General features: G+C 39.1%; 1 protein-coding gene across 1 annotated transcript in view; it reads left to right on the forward strand.

Annotated features, from left to right (window-relative positions):
• The first annotated feature begins 6,633 nt into the window (after positions 1–6,633).
• The window catches only part of LOC107580973 (metabotropic glutamate receptor 8-like), a 114,126-nt gene continuing 103,345 nt past the window's right edge, over positions 6,634–17,414 (forward strand). Inside the window, exon 1 of the mRNA XM_016266581.1 lies at positions 6,634–7,005. Coding sequence (XP_016122067.1) covers positions 6,634–7,005 — 372 coding nt within the window. The remainder of the gene's footprint in view (positions 7,006–17,414) is intronic.

A 17,414-nucleotide genomic window follows, 5' to 3' on the forward strand; every position in this document is an offset into this window, starting at 1 on the left:
CAATAACCGGCAAGAACGAACTGAAAGGGAGCAACTTAAATACACCGACCAAGTGAGGATAATAAACGAACACAGGTGAACTAATCAGACATGAGGGAAAACTAGGTCAAACAGGGATGAAACAGACTGTGACAGTATTCCTCCCTCTGGCCAGGCGCGACCTCGTGCCATAACAAAACATTGAAGGGAGGGATGGAGGGGGACTTAGGAGGAGGGTAAAGGAGTGGTAACGGGACAGCGAAGGGCCGGCAGGAAGGCTGGCACATGACCAGGGCAGCGACAACAGAGGGAGGAGACATGGAGGTATCAGGAGGAACCATGGTGGACCAGACGGCGGGAGAAGCCAGGGAGAAGACAGGAGGGAGTTGGAGCAGGAGGAGCCAGGTGGGACCCAGACTGCAACCATGAAGGTGTTCCAGGGTGGAGCCGACAGAGGGAGGAGCCATGGTGGCGGAAGGGCTGACGACTAGGGGTCGATGGTGGTGGGAGAGGAGCCCAGGGCGGAGACGGAGAGCCGACGAGCCAGGGCAATGCAGAGGATCCGGAGGGCCGAGGCGAAGCAGATGGCTCAAGCGACCAAGGCGCAGGTGGGGATCCTGAAGGCCATGGTGGAGCCAGAGTGACAGAGGACCAAGGTGGAGCTGGAGGGAGGGAGGAGTCCAACGGAGCCGGTGGGACAGATCGATGAGAAGCAGCCAGAGGAGTGAAGTCCTGAGGCGATGGCGGGTCGACGACTGACCAAGGCAGAGCCGGAGGGACGAGGGGCCTGGCGAAGCTGGTGGACTGAAAGTGACCAGGCAGTCATCCGGGAAGGTGGTCCGATGAGCGATACCAAGGAATTCTTCCATATGCTCCTCGAAGGGAGCAGTTCTCCTCCTCAAGGCAAAGCAGGCGAACAGTGGCAAAGTGATCATGAAAACAAACACAGACATACACACTGACAAAAACTGAAAGTTGAAATTGAAAAAAATAAATGGAGGTAAATCACGCCGGTATACTTTCTTCTAGGCCGGTTATTCTGTCACGGTCACTGGTGGGAGATCAAGCGCTCAACGCAGGAGATGAATAACATGCAGTCTTCAATAGTAATCCACAGTAAAACAGACAGGGAATCCAGGAGGAAGGCAAACCAACGATGTGTATACATAAACAATAACCGGCAACTGAGAGAACTAAACAAGGAGTATTTATACAAACATGACAAAAGTGTGTTTTAGTGATTGTTTTTTGTTTATTTATCTCACATGTGTTGTACTCTGTATTGTTCTATGTATTTCTTATTGGGACCCCAATCGAAAATGCTATCCCTATAATAAATACAAATTCTTCAGTTTATGAACGTAAAAGAACAGTTTTGCTTTAAAAGCCTTCACAGCACTGATCATATCACATAAGGATTTGTCTTTACCTTGTAATTGAAGATTGAGCAGATTCAGTTTGTCTGTTACATCGGCCAAGAATGCAAGATCAAGCAGCTACCCAGCATCAGACAAAAAGTTGGTGTCTTCCCCCCTTGTTTTCATAAAAGCTTTAATTTCACTCCGCAAGGAAATAAAGTGGTGAAGTACCGTACTGCTAATCAACCATCTGACTTCTGTATGAAGTAAGAGATGGCCATACTCTGGAGAAATTTCATCAAGAAACAGTTTGAAGCATCTGTGTGTCACGGGCAGGGTATTCAAGAGAGCAGGCAGGATGACGAAGATGACGAAATAAAGGATATTTAATAATTTGCAAGCAGGAGATCCAGACAGGGTAGACATCAACACACAGGGTAACATTCACAATAACCGACAAACTCGAATACAAGAGACAGGAACAGATATAGGGCAGATAACGAGGGGCAGACAGGTGGGCTTAATGAGAAATCAGGAGCCCTTCCTGGGCTGAAATGGGGATCAGGAGCCCTTCCCGGGCTAAACTGGGGATCGAGAGCCATTCCGGGGCTCGACAGGGGATTGGGAGCCATTCCTAGGCTCGACAGGGGATCGGGAGCCATTCCGAGGCTCGACAGGGGATCGGGAGCCATTCTGAGGCTCGACAGGGGATTCCGAGGTCTCTCCTCCTCGTTTTGACCCTGAATTCCCTCAATATTCTGGCCCTTATGTCCCGCCATTGTCAGCTCACCCTCAGCCATGATGCCAGGGGGCGGAGCTCCTCTCCGCGCTCACACCTTCCACGGCTTGCTCCCTCGTGGTGGGCACTGTCACCGGCTCTCGCACCTGGTCTGACGGGCTGGGCTCAACATCTGAGGCGATCCTTCGCTCAGTCGCTTGGCTTCACTCTGGCTCACGGATTGCGGCGGGAAATGGCTCTCCGTCATCGGTGGGCTCTGGCTGATGCTTCGTACCGTGGGGAGATGGTGGGCTGGGCTCTGGGTCCGAAGTGGATCCGGCGAGATCCTCCACGGGGCCGATGGTGAGTGGACCCGTTTCTCGTCAGCGTCCACTCCACAAAGGCGGCGAATTTCTCCCGAGGACCATCTTCGGACGACTGCGCTCTGCACTCGGCGTTCAGACTTGCCTCATAGAAAGCGCAGAGCACATCATCCGGATAGCTGGTGACGTTAGCGACCATCAGGAACAGTCTGGTATGGTCCTCGAGAGTCCTGCCCTCCTGCTCCAGCAGGAGAAGGAGGAATTCGGGGCGCGTGAAGGGATCCATGGGGCAAACACAACGGAAAGAAAAACAGAGGAAAAAACGGAAAACAAATGGAGGGGAGAACATGGCAGTTAAACTGTTTTCTGGTCGGTTATTCTGTCACAGGCAGGATATTCAAGAGAGCAGGCAGGACGACGAAGATGACGAAATAAAGGATATTTAATGATTTGCAAGCAGGAGATCCAGACAGGGTAGACATCAACACACAGGGAAACATTCACAATAACCGACAAACTCGAATACAAGAGACAGGAACAGATATAGGGCAAATAACGAGGGGCAGACAGGTGAGCACAATGAGGTAATTAACTCATAACAAGAACAGGAACAACCAAATAAGGACACAGAGGGAGAAACCACACTCAACAGTCCACAGGGGTGTGACACTGTGCTGTTTGGATTTGATTGGAATTGAGTAGATAATCTGAACAACCGGTGTCATGACATGATCAAAGCACATAACCTTACTGCAGATCGCCTGCTAATAAATGATCCAATGATACAAAATCTGGGTCATTCTTGCAATGTGCAATAAATCCAGAGTGGCACCCTATTTTGAAAACGTTGTAGATGTCGACTCCTCTGGTTTTCAAAGGAAGCAGTGTCAAAAACTCCTCTTTGATGAAAACATCAAAAACCATCCGAATGAAAACAGCCAACTGAGCTGTATCACTGAAGTCCACTGATTCATCGCACTGAAGTGAAAACCATGTACACCGTTCTATGTCCCGTTTTAATTGTCCCATTGCATCTAAAGAAAGCAAGGAAACTCTCCATGCCAGAGTGTTGGCACTGAGCTGGACATCAGCAATAGCAGACATAATTTCTGTCTTGCTTTTGTGGTCCTTGAACAAAGTTTCAGCCACCGCTGTCATTGCTTCCTTCACCATGGCACCATCAGTGAATGGTTTCTTGTGTTTTGTCAAGATGCACGCCACTTTAAATGGCGCCTCCGTAACAGCATTTCCTCTCTTTATCGGTTTGGTGAATAAAGATTGCTGTTTTTGCAGTGTTGCTTTCAGCTGTTTTTAACTTTTCGGTCCGTAGCCCACTACCCGCAGGAAAATCTTGTGCAAAGTTCCCATGAACTTCAGTAAAATAGCGCACCATATTGCACCTTTTACCCACAGCAACGCTAGCGCCACAAATTAGGCACACTCGCTCTCCCATTGCTCATGAAAATACATTTTTTCCCCCTTTTTTTTTTGACCGCTTTCCATACTCATTCTGATGCAAATAGTTTTTAAGCTAATACTGCCTTGTAGCCTGATAAGCGTGATTACGTACTTGATTGAAACGTCGACCTTGCATATATTTTTTTTCTATTGTTGGTTGTTATTCTGTTATATTGTAATTACATCTGAATGTTTATACATGAATAATAATAAACTCATGGTCAATATGTCAAATAAATACTTTATTTGCATTGGAGGGGGTGGGACCCCGGTCTATATTAGCTCACTCTGATTGGATGAAAAGTATTCTTGGCGAGCTACGTTCAATCAGGCAACGAGCTACTGGTAGCTCGCGAGCGACATGTTGGAGACCACTGCTCTAAGTCAATCCCTCTAGCACCACCAACTTTCCAAAGTTGCACTCATGTTTATGCTAATAACTTTTGAACTGTAAGATCTAGAAGGAAAATTTTTTTTTCCTCTGAATCTTTGCTCATGCAGAGTCAAAAAAATTCTTAAGATCAAGATTTTTCGCAATTATATATTAGGGATCCGCTGATAGACACAGCTTTCAAACGCTCCCATGTGTATCGGTGTAAGCGCTCGGTGAAGAGTATGAAACGATGATCATTGTAGCCAATCACAGATATATCTGTTGAGCACGAGAACACAATGGCCAATCAGCGTTCAAAATACTAGCGGGAAATGCTGATATTGTCACATTTTTTAAATTTCAGTATCGACTGGTACCAAAGACTAGAATACCCAAGTCGTGTCACTCGTATAGTTTTGAATGGGGAAAAAGGCAAAGCTCAATATGGCCACTCTATCGAACGAAGCCCCGCCTTCTGAGTAATAGAGCCAATCGCCAATCGGTAAAGTCAGCATGTCACTGCAGCTGCCGTTAGAAGTCCCGGTTGCTATAGAAACAGTCAGCATTCTGAGACGTGTGCTCAGGACTGAGCATGCGCACTGTCTTGTCTAGCCTGAAAATAGGCTTTTTTTAACACAATTTGAGTAAAAGAAACAACATTTATGAAACAGTTGTTGTCAGATTTCATTGGTGATTTCAAATATGAAATTTAATCTTAAGCTTGGCAAACAGTTTTGGAGAATTTGATGTTTACCCGTTCAAAGAGATATGAGCTGCACTTGCATGCTCGAGAGGCGTTTCAAAGATGGCCGCCGACTGACATGACTTGCCTTAAACCCGAGACACACTGCACGATTTTCGGCTGTCCCAGATTGGCATCGTGAAACAATCGTGGCGATTTCTGTGATTGTGGCTCCTAATCGGTGGTCTTATGTCGTACAGTGAGAGAGGTTCAAAGACGGCCGTTGTTACGGTCTTGCGACCAAAGATAGCCTACGATAATTTTCTGACAGTGTCGCACAGTGTGTTTGCTGCTACGACCCACGTCTACTGACCAGCCAATAAAAATGCAACATGAAATCAACGTGACATCGAGCTAAAACATAAAACTGTTTACCTCAAGCTCTTATCCCTTCCTCTTTCACCGCTTCCAGTTTTTTGTCACCACACATAAAAACTACAACTGCCAAAGTGTGATTCATCATGCTCAAATGTCATTTAAAGATCGCTTCATCTGGAAAGCATCTGCTGTGTACAAACATCTGATAGACATCTTTAAGATACATACATTCTAAATCATAAACATCTTAAAGACATCTTCTAAACGTCTATTTGACATCTGATAGGGACATCCTATAGACATATTGCAGATGAGCAAACACTCTAAAAAATACATCTTGCAGATGTAAATGCAGACGTCAAATAGACATCAACGTGCTATCAAGGATCTGTCTAAAGATAGATAGATATTAAATTACACACACCACACAGTTACACAATGTTGAGTCATGAGAAAGCTTCTCATTATTATTATGAGAAATAATTTGGTAACACTTTATTTCGATAGTCCACTTTAGACATTCTATTAACAGTAAGTAACTTTGCAGCTACATGTCAACTAGCAGTTAGTAGAGTATTAGTAGACTGTCTGCTTAATATCTTCTAACACTTTCTTTGTCAACATTCTACTAACCCTAAACCTACCCTAACAGTCTACTCTGAGAGTTAGTAGACATGTAGATGCAAAGTAATGAGAATTAGTTGACATGTAGTTGACATGTAGTTACAAAGTTACTTATAGTTAATAGAATGTCTAAAGTGGACTATCGAAATAAAGTGTAACCAAAAATTATTATTATTATTATGAGAAATATGATGAATCGTTATTATATTTCAGAATATAAGTCATAATTTCTCATTACCAAATTATATTTTTCACTTAACTGTGGTGAAAACAGGCTTCCATAATATTATAACATGAAAAGACCAGATGTTGAGTAGGCGTGACGTTTATGATGAAAATGTCTGAAATGTCGTGTTCATTTACTTCTTCCTCATGGACTCGATTGTAAAGCGGGGTAATGCAGTCAAGAATGGAGAATTGTTTAAGTATTTAAAAAAGACAAGATTAATGGAAAGAGTTTGAAGCTTTGTATACTTTCAGTTGAGTAGTTCATAGCTGAACCGTGTAAGTTTTACACTCCAGACCAGTAGGTGGCGGACATGCACCTTTAACGTTGGTTCGTCAAATCCGCCAAAAAAGCTCTAGAGAAGAAGAATTGTAACGAGTTGATTTGCAGCTTCCGTCTGTCGTTACAGGTGTAGTACAGAACTGAAGTACAGGTGGCGGCAGTGAGCTGCGGACACAATCAATCAGTGGCGACGAAGAAGACGGCGCTGGCCGCCCGTTTGTTGTGCAGTACCATGAATGATAAACGCAACGTTTACACTTTCGAGGATTACAAGTGCTCGCCCGATCCAGTATTCACAGTGCAGAGGGAATGTCTGGAGCCTGGCCCGGCGCCGATAGTGGTGGATAACGGCTCGTTCCAGTGCCGCGCGGGCTGGGCGTGTGGGGTGTCTCAGCGGGAGCAGCCGCGGCTCGTGTTCAGGTCTGTAGCCGCGCGCAGCAGAGGGGCCGCTCGCAGCGAGGCGCACGTGGGGAATGACATCCCTAACCTCGAGCCGCTGCGCTGGACCTTCAAGAGCGCGTTTGACCGCAACTTGGTGGTTAATTTTGACATACAGGAGCTCATGCTTGATTACGTCTTCATGCACCTCGGAATAAGCACCCAGGTAATGCACATCGTTTGCAGAACATAGAAACTTTCCATAAGGTAAAGCGTAATCTACAACATACTATGGCATGCTCTGTAATGCACTGACAGGTGCATGCTCATTACTCTAAGCGTTGTGTGCATACATCCACACATGCGTGTCTGTGTGCTCTGATGAGGGGTTTTCAGAGATAACACGTTGGAGATCTTTGTTTTTTTTGTCAAGTAGTTGTCTTTCTGTATATCTCACACTGTGACACTTCTGAGCCAGGTCTTCAGTCTATTGCTCTGAAACTATTGCTGCCTCAGCACATGGAGGATCAAACCTCATAAATAAATGTAATAATAGGAAAATAAATAAATAAATGACTTGATAAAACAAATACAATAATGAAATGTAATCCTGAATAAATTTTTTTCTCTTTATGTATTATTTTCTGTATTTGGGTCAAAGACGAGAGGTCACCATTTTGGTGTCCGCATCGAATTAAATTGACAAAAGTCATTTAAATGCATAAAAAACATGTTTAATGCAAGTAAAGTGTCTGCTTTCAAATTTAAAATAATATAGTCAAAATATGGGGGAAATAATGTCCTGAAGTGTACAATTGTGTAATGGCTTTGATTTGACCGTTACATCTTTACATAAACATTATAAAATACCAAGTTTAAATATATTTGTTTTCTTGGCATTTTCTAATTCACAGTTGGCTGTGTTATATTAAACAGACTAGGCCTATGTCTTAAAGTACTTAAAGGGTTAGTTCACCCAAAAATGAAAATTAGTCCATAAATTACTCACCCTCAAGTTATCCTAGGTGTATATGACTAGGGCTGTCGCGATAACTGCGATATCGCATTACTATTGCTATTGACGAGCAAACCGCAGAGGAGTGCAAGAACCGCAGCAACCGCGATTTGTGCGTTTTCTTTTTTTGTATGGTTATGCCTAGGGCTGGACGATATGGCCAAAATTTATATCACGATATATTTCTTAATTTTGGTCGATGCGATATAATTCCGATATCGATATGAACACTATTTAAAAAAAGCCTCATAAATACGGCCAAGAATGGCCACAACAGATGTCTGTGCATACAAACTTATGAAAAATTTATTTGCCAACTCTATGAAACCTACTCCTATAAAACGATATAATATTTTATGTCTTTATCATCACTTTTGATCAATTTAAAGCATCCTTGCTAAATAAAAGTAATTTTTTTATAATATAAATTGTAAAAAGAGCTTTTGTGTATAGTGTATAATGTTACAAAAGCTTTTTATTTCAGATAAATGCAGGCTGGATTAACCTGCATTATGTGTGGCTGTTGTGGGATATCTATAATTGGGTGAAGTACCCCGTCTCATTGCATTCGTTCTTGTACAGATGACTCTCGCTATACTGACTTACTAATGGTCTCTGACAACATGCTGTGTACAGTTTCTACACTCTAAAAAACACTGGGATAATAACAACCCAATTACGGTTATTTTTATACATAAATTATTATACGTAAATATAAGAAAGAATACATTTTAGGTTAATTTTACCCAGCAAATTGGGTTGCTTATTTAACCCAGCATGATGGGTTGGCTCATTTTTATTATAATACTAATTTTTTTTACTTCATACTCCACACAACCACTGGTTTGCATGATAACTTCCTTTATTTTCCTTTATTTATTTCATTTACAACATAGCATATTTTATATCGATTTTAATACATAGGCCATACACATTGCCATACACATTATATTTAAACTCATTTAACAAACATTAGAAGTAAAAATTTATCATTAAACAGAAGTAATTCACGTGTAATTGACCAGTCTCTGTAATTGTTTCCACCATGACGCTGCTGCTTCTCGTGCTCGAGCTGGAATCGTGTTTGGCGGGGAACGCGAAAAGACAGACGCGACACTTGTTTAAGTGACTCACACCGTGCCCTTGTATGATGCTTTGTATAAAATTGAACGGTATACAGCACAGTAACGATTTTATAGATAAAATAATATGAACACAAACTTGCATTTTACCGAAGAAATGCATCAATTCAATGGTGCTTAGAACTCCTGAAGAGGACGCAAAGCCCCCGCGATAAATAACTCAACCGCTGCATTACGTCTGACCCAGGATCTGAGTAACACAAAAACTACCCAAACACTGACAAAATAATCCTCCAAAAGACTCAACCTAGCATTTGGGTTGAAAACATAAGACAGGATTTTTTAGAGTGTAGTCACAGTAAAACAGAAGTTTCCCCAGAAGGGAAAATAAAACTGCATCTCTCACAGGTTGCTCTTTAAATGTGCCTCTACCTATATTTTTTGCAAAGCCCCAAACTATGTATGATTCACTGAAGTTTCTAACTTTAATTCCACATAAATATTTTTTTATAGGGCAGATTATTGATTAATAAAGACTTATTTGTGTATGTTTCCATGCACAATAATATAATATGAAAAAAATTGAACGCACGTTTAATGCAACTACTTGGACATTTCAATTTGAAAGTGCCGTGAAAGTGCAAGAAGCAACGTAATATCATTTTGCAGAAATGTAATCACATGCATGTTTTTCCAACTTGGCTGGGTTGAGCAATTTGAGGAATTGAGGCTCTCAAAGCTGTAGGTAAGATATTTTCCATACACCGAAAAAAAATTGAGAAATTGAAATTGCTAAAACATTTCAGAAATAATTACAAAGAAATTGCAAGTAATGCATTGAATTAAACATGAAATTCAGAAAGACTGAAATTGTGTACTGAAATACTTCAGTTTATAACTTAGGAATAATTGAACTTTCAGTGTAAAACTGCTACCGTGTGACTGACTGCTAATCCATAAACATTGCCTAATTTTGTCGACATGCTAATGGCTTCATATTGCGTTTCTTTGTCCAGGTAGGCAACGGTTTGTCATTCCAGCCTTTTGCGTTTCATAAAAGTCTTTTACCGGTGTAAAATCATATTAATAAGTATTGAGACAGCTGCCAGGATGGGGTTAGTGAGCACAGTTCTCTTAGGAGCAAGTAGCAATAGATGCTAATAGACATTAGCCTTAATTACCATGCCAATGGGCCATAGATAATTGCATTTACGTCCGTCATGGGATTTCCCAATAGTTTTGGAAAAGCTATGTGAAATGGCCATTTCAGCAGCTGGGCTTTTGTTCTTCAGGTCCTCGATACACTTCATATGCGCAGAATGAGCTTTGTTATTATACAGTTTTCACAAAATACTGTGACTGGAATAAAGGATGAGCTAGAGACATTGACATTTTTTCTGCTCTTTTCTCTTTGTCCAACGTGTCCCTCCATAGTATATCCACACTCCCATCTTAACTAGCCATCCTCAGAAACCATCTCAGGTGTATGCGTCTAGGCTAGCACTAATGAGCCCGTTGCTGAAGACATTATACGCTCCCAAAACTCAGAGGACCAGGGCAGGGCGGCGGTTTCAGAGCTGCCCTTCCCACAGGTATTCAGGAGAGAAACGCGCGTCTGCTCTGTTTAAAGGGTCTAATGAAGCCATTACATTCCAAGGAAGCCAGACTCTGTCTATAGATTAAACACAGGCTTCTGTTATTTCGGGGTTGTGACCTGCACAGACGGCTGCCAAGTGATGTCTAGTGAATGCCACAGGGGAACAGATGGTGCAAACTGCAAAGCACATCCCATATACTGTTTCTAACGTTATAGATGGTGACAGTTCGATGCGGTTACATCTGTAGAAGTAGAAACATTTCCTAAAGTGTAAAACTAAAGAAGTTATGTTGTGCATTTTAAGCCACTGCAGTAATATGCATATGGAAATGTATTTTCAAACGCATTGGATGTAAATATGTTTGTAACTTGGTTTATATGTGGAGAAATGAAAGAATCAAAATATGAGGCTGAAAGAAATCTATTCTTTAATATGTCAGCGTGTTTCAGCACATAGGTCTTTATCAAGATTGCAAATGAAGAAAACTCGTTTAATTCAATTCAATTTCAATTCAACAAATTTATTTCGGTGCTCACAGACAACTTTTCACAATAAATAAAAAATAAAAATATACATAATACGCGAAAAAGGTGTAGGCTGAAGCCTTTGCTTACTATGCTTACCCTTTATACATATTTATTTAATAAGCGTCACTTTAAATGCAAACAAAGACTAGATTTGAACTTGCAATCAACCAATCAGAGAATTAAAACAAATCACATGACATACATGACACAATTTGGTTTATACACTGCACAAAAGTTTCTTACTCAGTATTTTTGACTAGTTATAAATGTCAAAATATTAAATTAAGATACATTTACTTGAGAAGCAATATTAAGATATCATATGAAGTCCTATGTTCTTATAAAAAAGTAAGTGATTTTGTGTTTAAGATGGGGTCAGAAAAAAAACTTAATTTAAAGGGAAAACAAGTTTAAGCATAAAGACACTTAATTTTGATGCATTTTTCAAAAAAGAAGTCTTATCTTGTGTAATCTTGCTTCTCAAGTGTAAATGCATCTTGATTTAACAATGTTTATATATTTGAACTGAAAACAATGCAAAAATATTGATGAAAAAATATATTTTGCAGTATGTGTAAGGTATTTTTCCTATTAAGCAACTTACTAAAGCACAGTTTTGTAATGTATTGCTGGAGCATCGTAACTGTCCCTTGGGTGACTTTAGCGATCAAGATCTTTGACAATGTGTTAGCTCATCATCATTATCAGCTCTCAAAAGTGAGAGACTCAACCACAGGACATCAAACACAACATATGTTGCCAATTAGTTTCATTTGCTCATTTTATTTCTATAGGCATCTCTACAGACAAAAGTTCATGAGGTGACAAACATCATAATATGGAGGATTCAGAATGCAATTTTGTATAAAGATGTTTTAATGCACTTCCTAAACTCTCTTATTAGATGATTTGTGCAATTCCTCACTACTCTTGAGCAAAAGAGTATTAAGACATTTTAATAGATTTGAATTGTGGTTCCGTTCAAACAGTCTATTTCAATTGATCATTTCAAAACTCAAAATGTATATGATTTTTTTATATACATATTTTAATAAATGTGTAAATGGGGTTATAATAATAATGGGTTTTTTAAACAGTCTATACAATTATGGCCCAATGTACAATCTTAAAAACGAAGGAATCACAAGTGTTTTATCCTTATTTTGAATTATGCATTGCATACACACTGGGCCGTTTCTAGGCATAGGCGAGCTAGGCGGTCACCTAGGGCGCCACCAGCTGAAGGGGCGCCAATGAACGCACGTACTGGCACTTTTAGCAGGGTTGTGATAAAGAGTGGCACGGTCACCCTGAAATATGACTGCCGCCCACACTGGATCCCCCAACCTTATTGGGCTAGAGTACTGTCAATCTGACGATGCATGTATGCCACTAGATCAGTGGGCTCTGTCAGTGCTTTGGCAAGGTAACACTTTTTTTGACATGCAATAAAGCTAAGTTCAAAGGCCAATTTAAAATATTGGTACAGTAAATAAAGTGCACAAAATCAGTATTTTGTTTAGGCACTTTAGGTTTTGTTATTTGTGGCACTTTTGTGGCACATTTGTCCAAAAGGTATGCATTTTTTGCGCCAATGCATTGTTAAAGGATCAGCGTGTCATGTAATATCCCCATATAAACTTTAACATCCAATTAAAAAATATTTGTATAGTAAAATTCGCTAATTCACGAGATCAATACATCCTTTATTAGACCGCTTTGTCGAGTTAAATGCATCCTTACGGAGGTGTCGAAATGCTGAATCAATTAATTCACTTCCAACAGCGCTTAATGGGAGTAGCGTCATAGAGGGCAGAGCGTCACATTATTTAAAGGGGAAGTTTATGCGTTAACGAGTAGCAAATGATTAAGTAGCTGCATTGGTTACTTTTATGCCACTGATAAAGCTTTTATATGTAGTTTGGGGTAACAAAGGGGTTTTATAGGTTTGACTGAAATAATATCGCAATAACTGCCAATTTAAATCAATGTTTCAAGAAACAACAACAAAAAAATTTAACAAAAAACAGATAAAGACAAAAAAGTAGCGATTGATAATATCTAAACAATATGTAGTAGTATAGTATACAAATCAAAATGTAAGAAAATTAATTTATGTGTGATTTATGTGTAAATTATGTGCAATGGCTTAGCCACTAGGGATTGTTACATAGGGCTATACAGGCATCTAGTGGCAACACAATGATATTACAGATACTAAATTGTGCAAAATGTTTATCTTAACAGTCAATTTACAAATAATGCATTCAGATTTGTGGAACTCAATGCACTGAATCTCCACAAATTAGTGTCATTACTATGACAACCAATTTGAATGTGACAAGCAACTGGTGTCTGAAAAGAATTATATATATCATTTGTGTTTTTGGGGGGGGCACAATAGGGATTTCGCCTAGGGCGTCAAATTGGCTAGAAACGGCCCTGCATACACATTAAAGGAAATGTCCATAAACTTGTAATTTTATGGCAGGAAATTATCTGATTTTCTACTTTGAAATGATGTTAAAGAATGACTGGAACCAGTAACCATTTTAAAAGAAGCGATTCACATAAACCAGAATTTCTGGTAACACTGTACTTAAAGCATATAATCCATTATAAAATATATAAATTTATATAAATATAAAATATAATCCATTATAAAGGTATTCAAAATGTTACTTTGTAATGCGTTATATCTTTTCATAAATAATTGTAACCAAAGTTAAAATGCATTATAAGATTCCTTGTTAAAATCTGAAATTGGTTGTTTGTCATGTTTTAATGCATTTTATGTTCTAAAAGTGTAATAATAAATAGAGAAGTATTATATTGTATTATAACTGTGGCTACAATTATTCATGAGATCATATGGTGGATTAAGGTGCATTGCAAGGCATACTTAATGCATGAAAATACTTTTATAATGCATTAAATTTAAAGGCTTCAAGTAAAGTGTTGACAATCATACTGATTGTATGATGATATGCATATAAAAATGATTAAATATCACTCTTCGTTGCGCTCATTTGCTGGAAAGCAATGTGAGAAACTTAATTTTAACTATATTTTTTACTGCATTGCATTAAATGTTTTCTGATGCATAACATTTTTCAAATGCATACGTTATATTAAAAATATATTTTTCTAGCTGTATCGCTCAGCCCTACAATATATAATGTTTAAACTTATCCATTAAACTTTTCTGCCTTCAGGAACATGAAGATAAATCTCTCTCAGGCGCTTTTAATTCCACAATCCACTTATTGACAACAGAGCAGAATATGTGTGGGTACATCTGCCTCGACTTCCTAAAAGCGCTTTTACCATCTGCAAAGTTCCGCTTCACTTGCTTTTATTTTGACTTTAAGCCTTGCAGAAAACATCTTTAGAGGGAGGTCAGGAGTGTCACGGTTGAAATAAATTGCAAAACCAATACTGGCGTTATTATGTGCAGAAACAAAAGAGCATAGAAGTGCTTCTAAATGGAAAAGCCTTGAGAACTCATATAAAGATGAAGACTTCAAGGGAAGCTCTAGAATGACGAATGGTGCGATAACACTTTTTCTTTGAAGAGAGAAACAGCTTTGAGAGCTCAACATGCGTTTGGTGTGAAAAAGATAAAGGTGGTTAGCTGGTCTGTTATGATGTTTTAGTTGGTTCTACAGGGTGTTTTGGACACTCATTAGCTGGGAACTGTCATTTCAGCCATGGTACTTTTTCTCAAAGTCATCCTGTCCGACTGAAATCTGTCATTGCGCATTGGTTAGTGGATATACGATTAGGCCAAGCAGCAGCACATCCATACTTTCTTGCCTTCATTGATGAGTGCAGACTGACTACAGCCATTGATCCCGCTGCAAGTAGACTCTGTTCTCTTTAACAAGCTCGGACAACTTTACTGTTTAGGAAAGACAAATGCCACAGAAGCTTCCCACCTGCCAGGCCGGATGAGCCGAGCCCAGATCTGCTCCGAAACAGCAGCTGGCGGCTGGTAATGAATCAAGCCCCGGCCAGCTGCGTGATAGATGTAACTGTCGGCCAGTGCTGATTAGCGGAGTCTGAACGCCATAGAAATACAGCTGTGAGTGTGTTACAGGTTGCTTGTCCTTTGTTTTCTCTCACCTTCTTCTTTCGCTTTCTTTTAACATTTCTTTTTTTGCTAATATAGATGTTTACTGACAACTTAAGTCAACATGAAATGAGTTTTCAACCCATTTTACTTGCATAATGTGACATTTTTATAAGTAAAGCCAGAATATTCAATGAGGAAAAGGGGTGGAGCTTAAATTGACAACTGGCATATGATTGGATGATGAAAAGTGAGGGGAGGCGTTGAAAATATGAGGGCTTGATGATGTCAGCAGAAAAGAAAATATGTTTCGGAGGCGGAACGAGTCATTTTGATGAAAGCTTGTGAAAAATTGTAAAGAATTGTCACAATTAAATGTCTATGAAGTAATATGTAGCAAATCTCAACTGCCTGATTTTTTTTCCCATTCCAAAACTATATTATTGCTATTTATATAAAGTTAGATATATAATTGTCCAACATTATGGTGATATGTATATACTATATAGTAAGGTTATAGATAACTATAATCAAAACCAATAAAACCATTAAGAAAACCATTTTTACTTGAAATAAAATGTCTATACATATATATATATATATTAGTGCTGTCAAACGATTAATCGCGATTAATCACTTCCAAAATAAACATTTTTGTATACATAATATACAAACCCAATTCCCAAAAAGTTGGGACACTGTACAAATTGTGAGTAAAAAAGGAATGGAATAATTTACAAATCTCATAAACTTATATTTTATTCACAATAGAATATAGATAACATATCAAATGTTGAAAGTGAGACATTTTGAAATGTCATGCCAAATATTGGCTCATTTTGGATTTCATGAGAGCTACACATTCCAAAAAAGTTGGGACAGGTAGCAATAAGAGGCCGGAAAAGTTAAATATACATATAAGGAACAGTTAGAGGACCAATTTGCAACTTATTAGGTAAATTGGCAACATGATTGGGTATAAAAAGAGCCTCTCAGAGTAGCAGTGTCTCTCAGAAGTCAAGATGGGCAGAGGATCACCAATTCCCCCAATGCTGCGGCGAAAAATAGTGGAGCAATATCAGAACATATAAATAAAACAAATATATATATGTTGTGTGTATTTATATATAAATAAATATATATTTCAGGTATTTTCCAAGGCAGCATTTCTCATTTTAAGTTAGTTTTAGTGTATTAAAATAACTAAAACTTAGATTAAAAAAATAATCAACATATAACTATATATATATATCTCAACTGCTTGATTGCTTGTATTTTAGCAAAATGTAAACTATATTACCACCCAGTTACAATCTGCTAAATATGACTATAAGGTATGAAATTAAGATATTCTAAACAATAACATCATGATTTTCTGTCAAGCTGCTTTGAAACGATGTGTATTGTGAAAATTGCTGTAAAGTGCTGTGATTCTTAATTTTGGAGTCCAGATTCCAAGAACTAAAATATGACAAACTAAGAATAATTTTTAGGTTAATTTTTAAAAGCATTTTAAGTGGAAATGCATCCATACCTGCGGCTAAAGTGCACAGTTCCCGTCTGCTCGGGGTTAAGAGCCGTTTGTCCGCAGGGGAAGATGCTGTCCCGTGCTTCCCGTCAGGCGTTTAGTTGACTTTGACGGAAACCTTTGACCGACCCTCTCGCTCTTTAAGACTTCAGAGACGTCTTGACATGACAAGAGCTGTCCTGACATCTGACGAAAGTTCAACCATTTCAAACAAACAGCCCTTGCATGGGGTCAAGCTTATAGTCTTGATGAATTAGTAATGTAAAAAGTAATTTTATTAATGACATTTGATTTACATATGAATGTTTTATGATCTTGATATGAAGCATTGAAGTTGACTTAATAATGCATCAAAAACTCAGATGTTTTTCCAATTGGAACAAGATATTTAATGCAATTTCTGTAGGAATAAAGCAAATAAGGTCAATTTTGATTTTATGTTGACTTTAAGGAAGACTGGGACTCTCATGAAGAATTTAAAATGTGTGTGCAAACACTAATGTGGTTGTGATTTTTTTTTTCCCCCCTTTCTTTCTCAGTTTTTCAAATGAAGCCATTTTGGCCCCGTCCGTGCTTGACAAGTAATTTATTCACCCACCACAAAACAGCATAAAACCATGGATTTAAAAGTTTCATCATCCCCCAGCCTCTTATTTCTCACACAGAAATATTTTATTATTCAGCCTCGGGATGTGAATTTATGCAAGGTTTAGGCATGCCTTTATATTCTGCGCCTCGTCTCTCTCTCTCTCTCTCTCTCTCTCTCTCTCTCTCTCTCTCTCTCTCTTTCTCTTTCTCTTTTAAATATCGAGA

Source organism: Sinocyclocheilus grahami, unplaced genomic scaffold (assembly GCF_001515645.1).
Source record: "Sinocyclocheilus grahami isolate Dianchi unplaced genomic scaffold, SAMN03320097.WGS_v1.1 scaffold33.1, whole genome shotgun sequence".
Classification (NCBI taxonomy): Eukaryota; Metazoa; Chordata; class Actinopteri; order Cypriniformes; family Cyprinidae; genus Sinocyclocheilus; species Sinocyclocheilus grahami.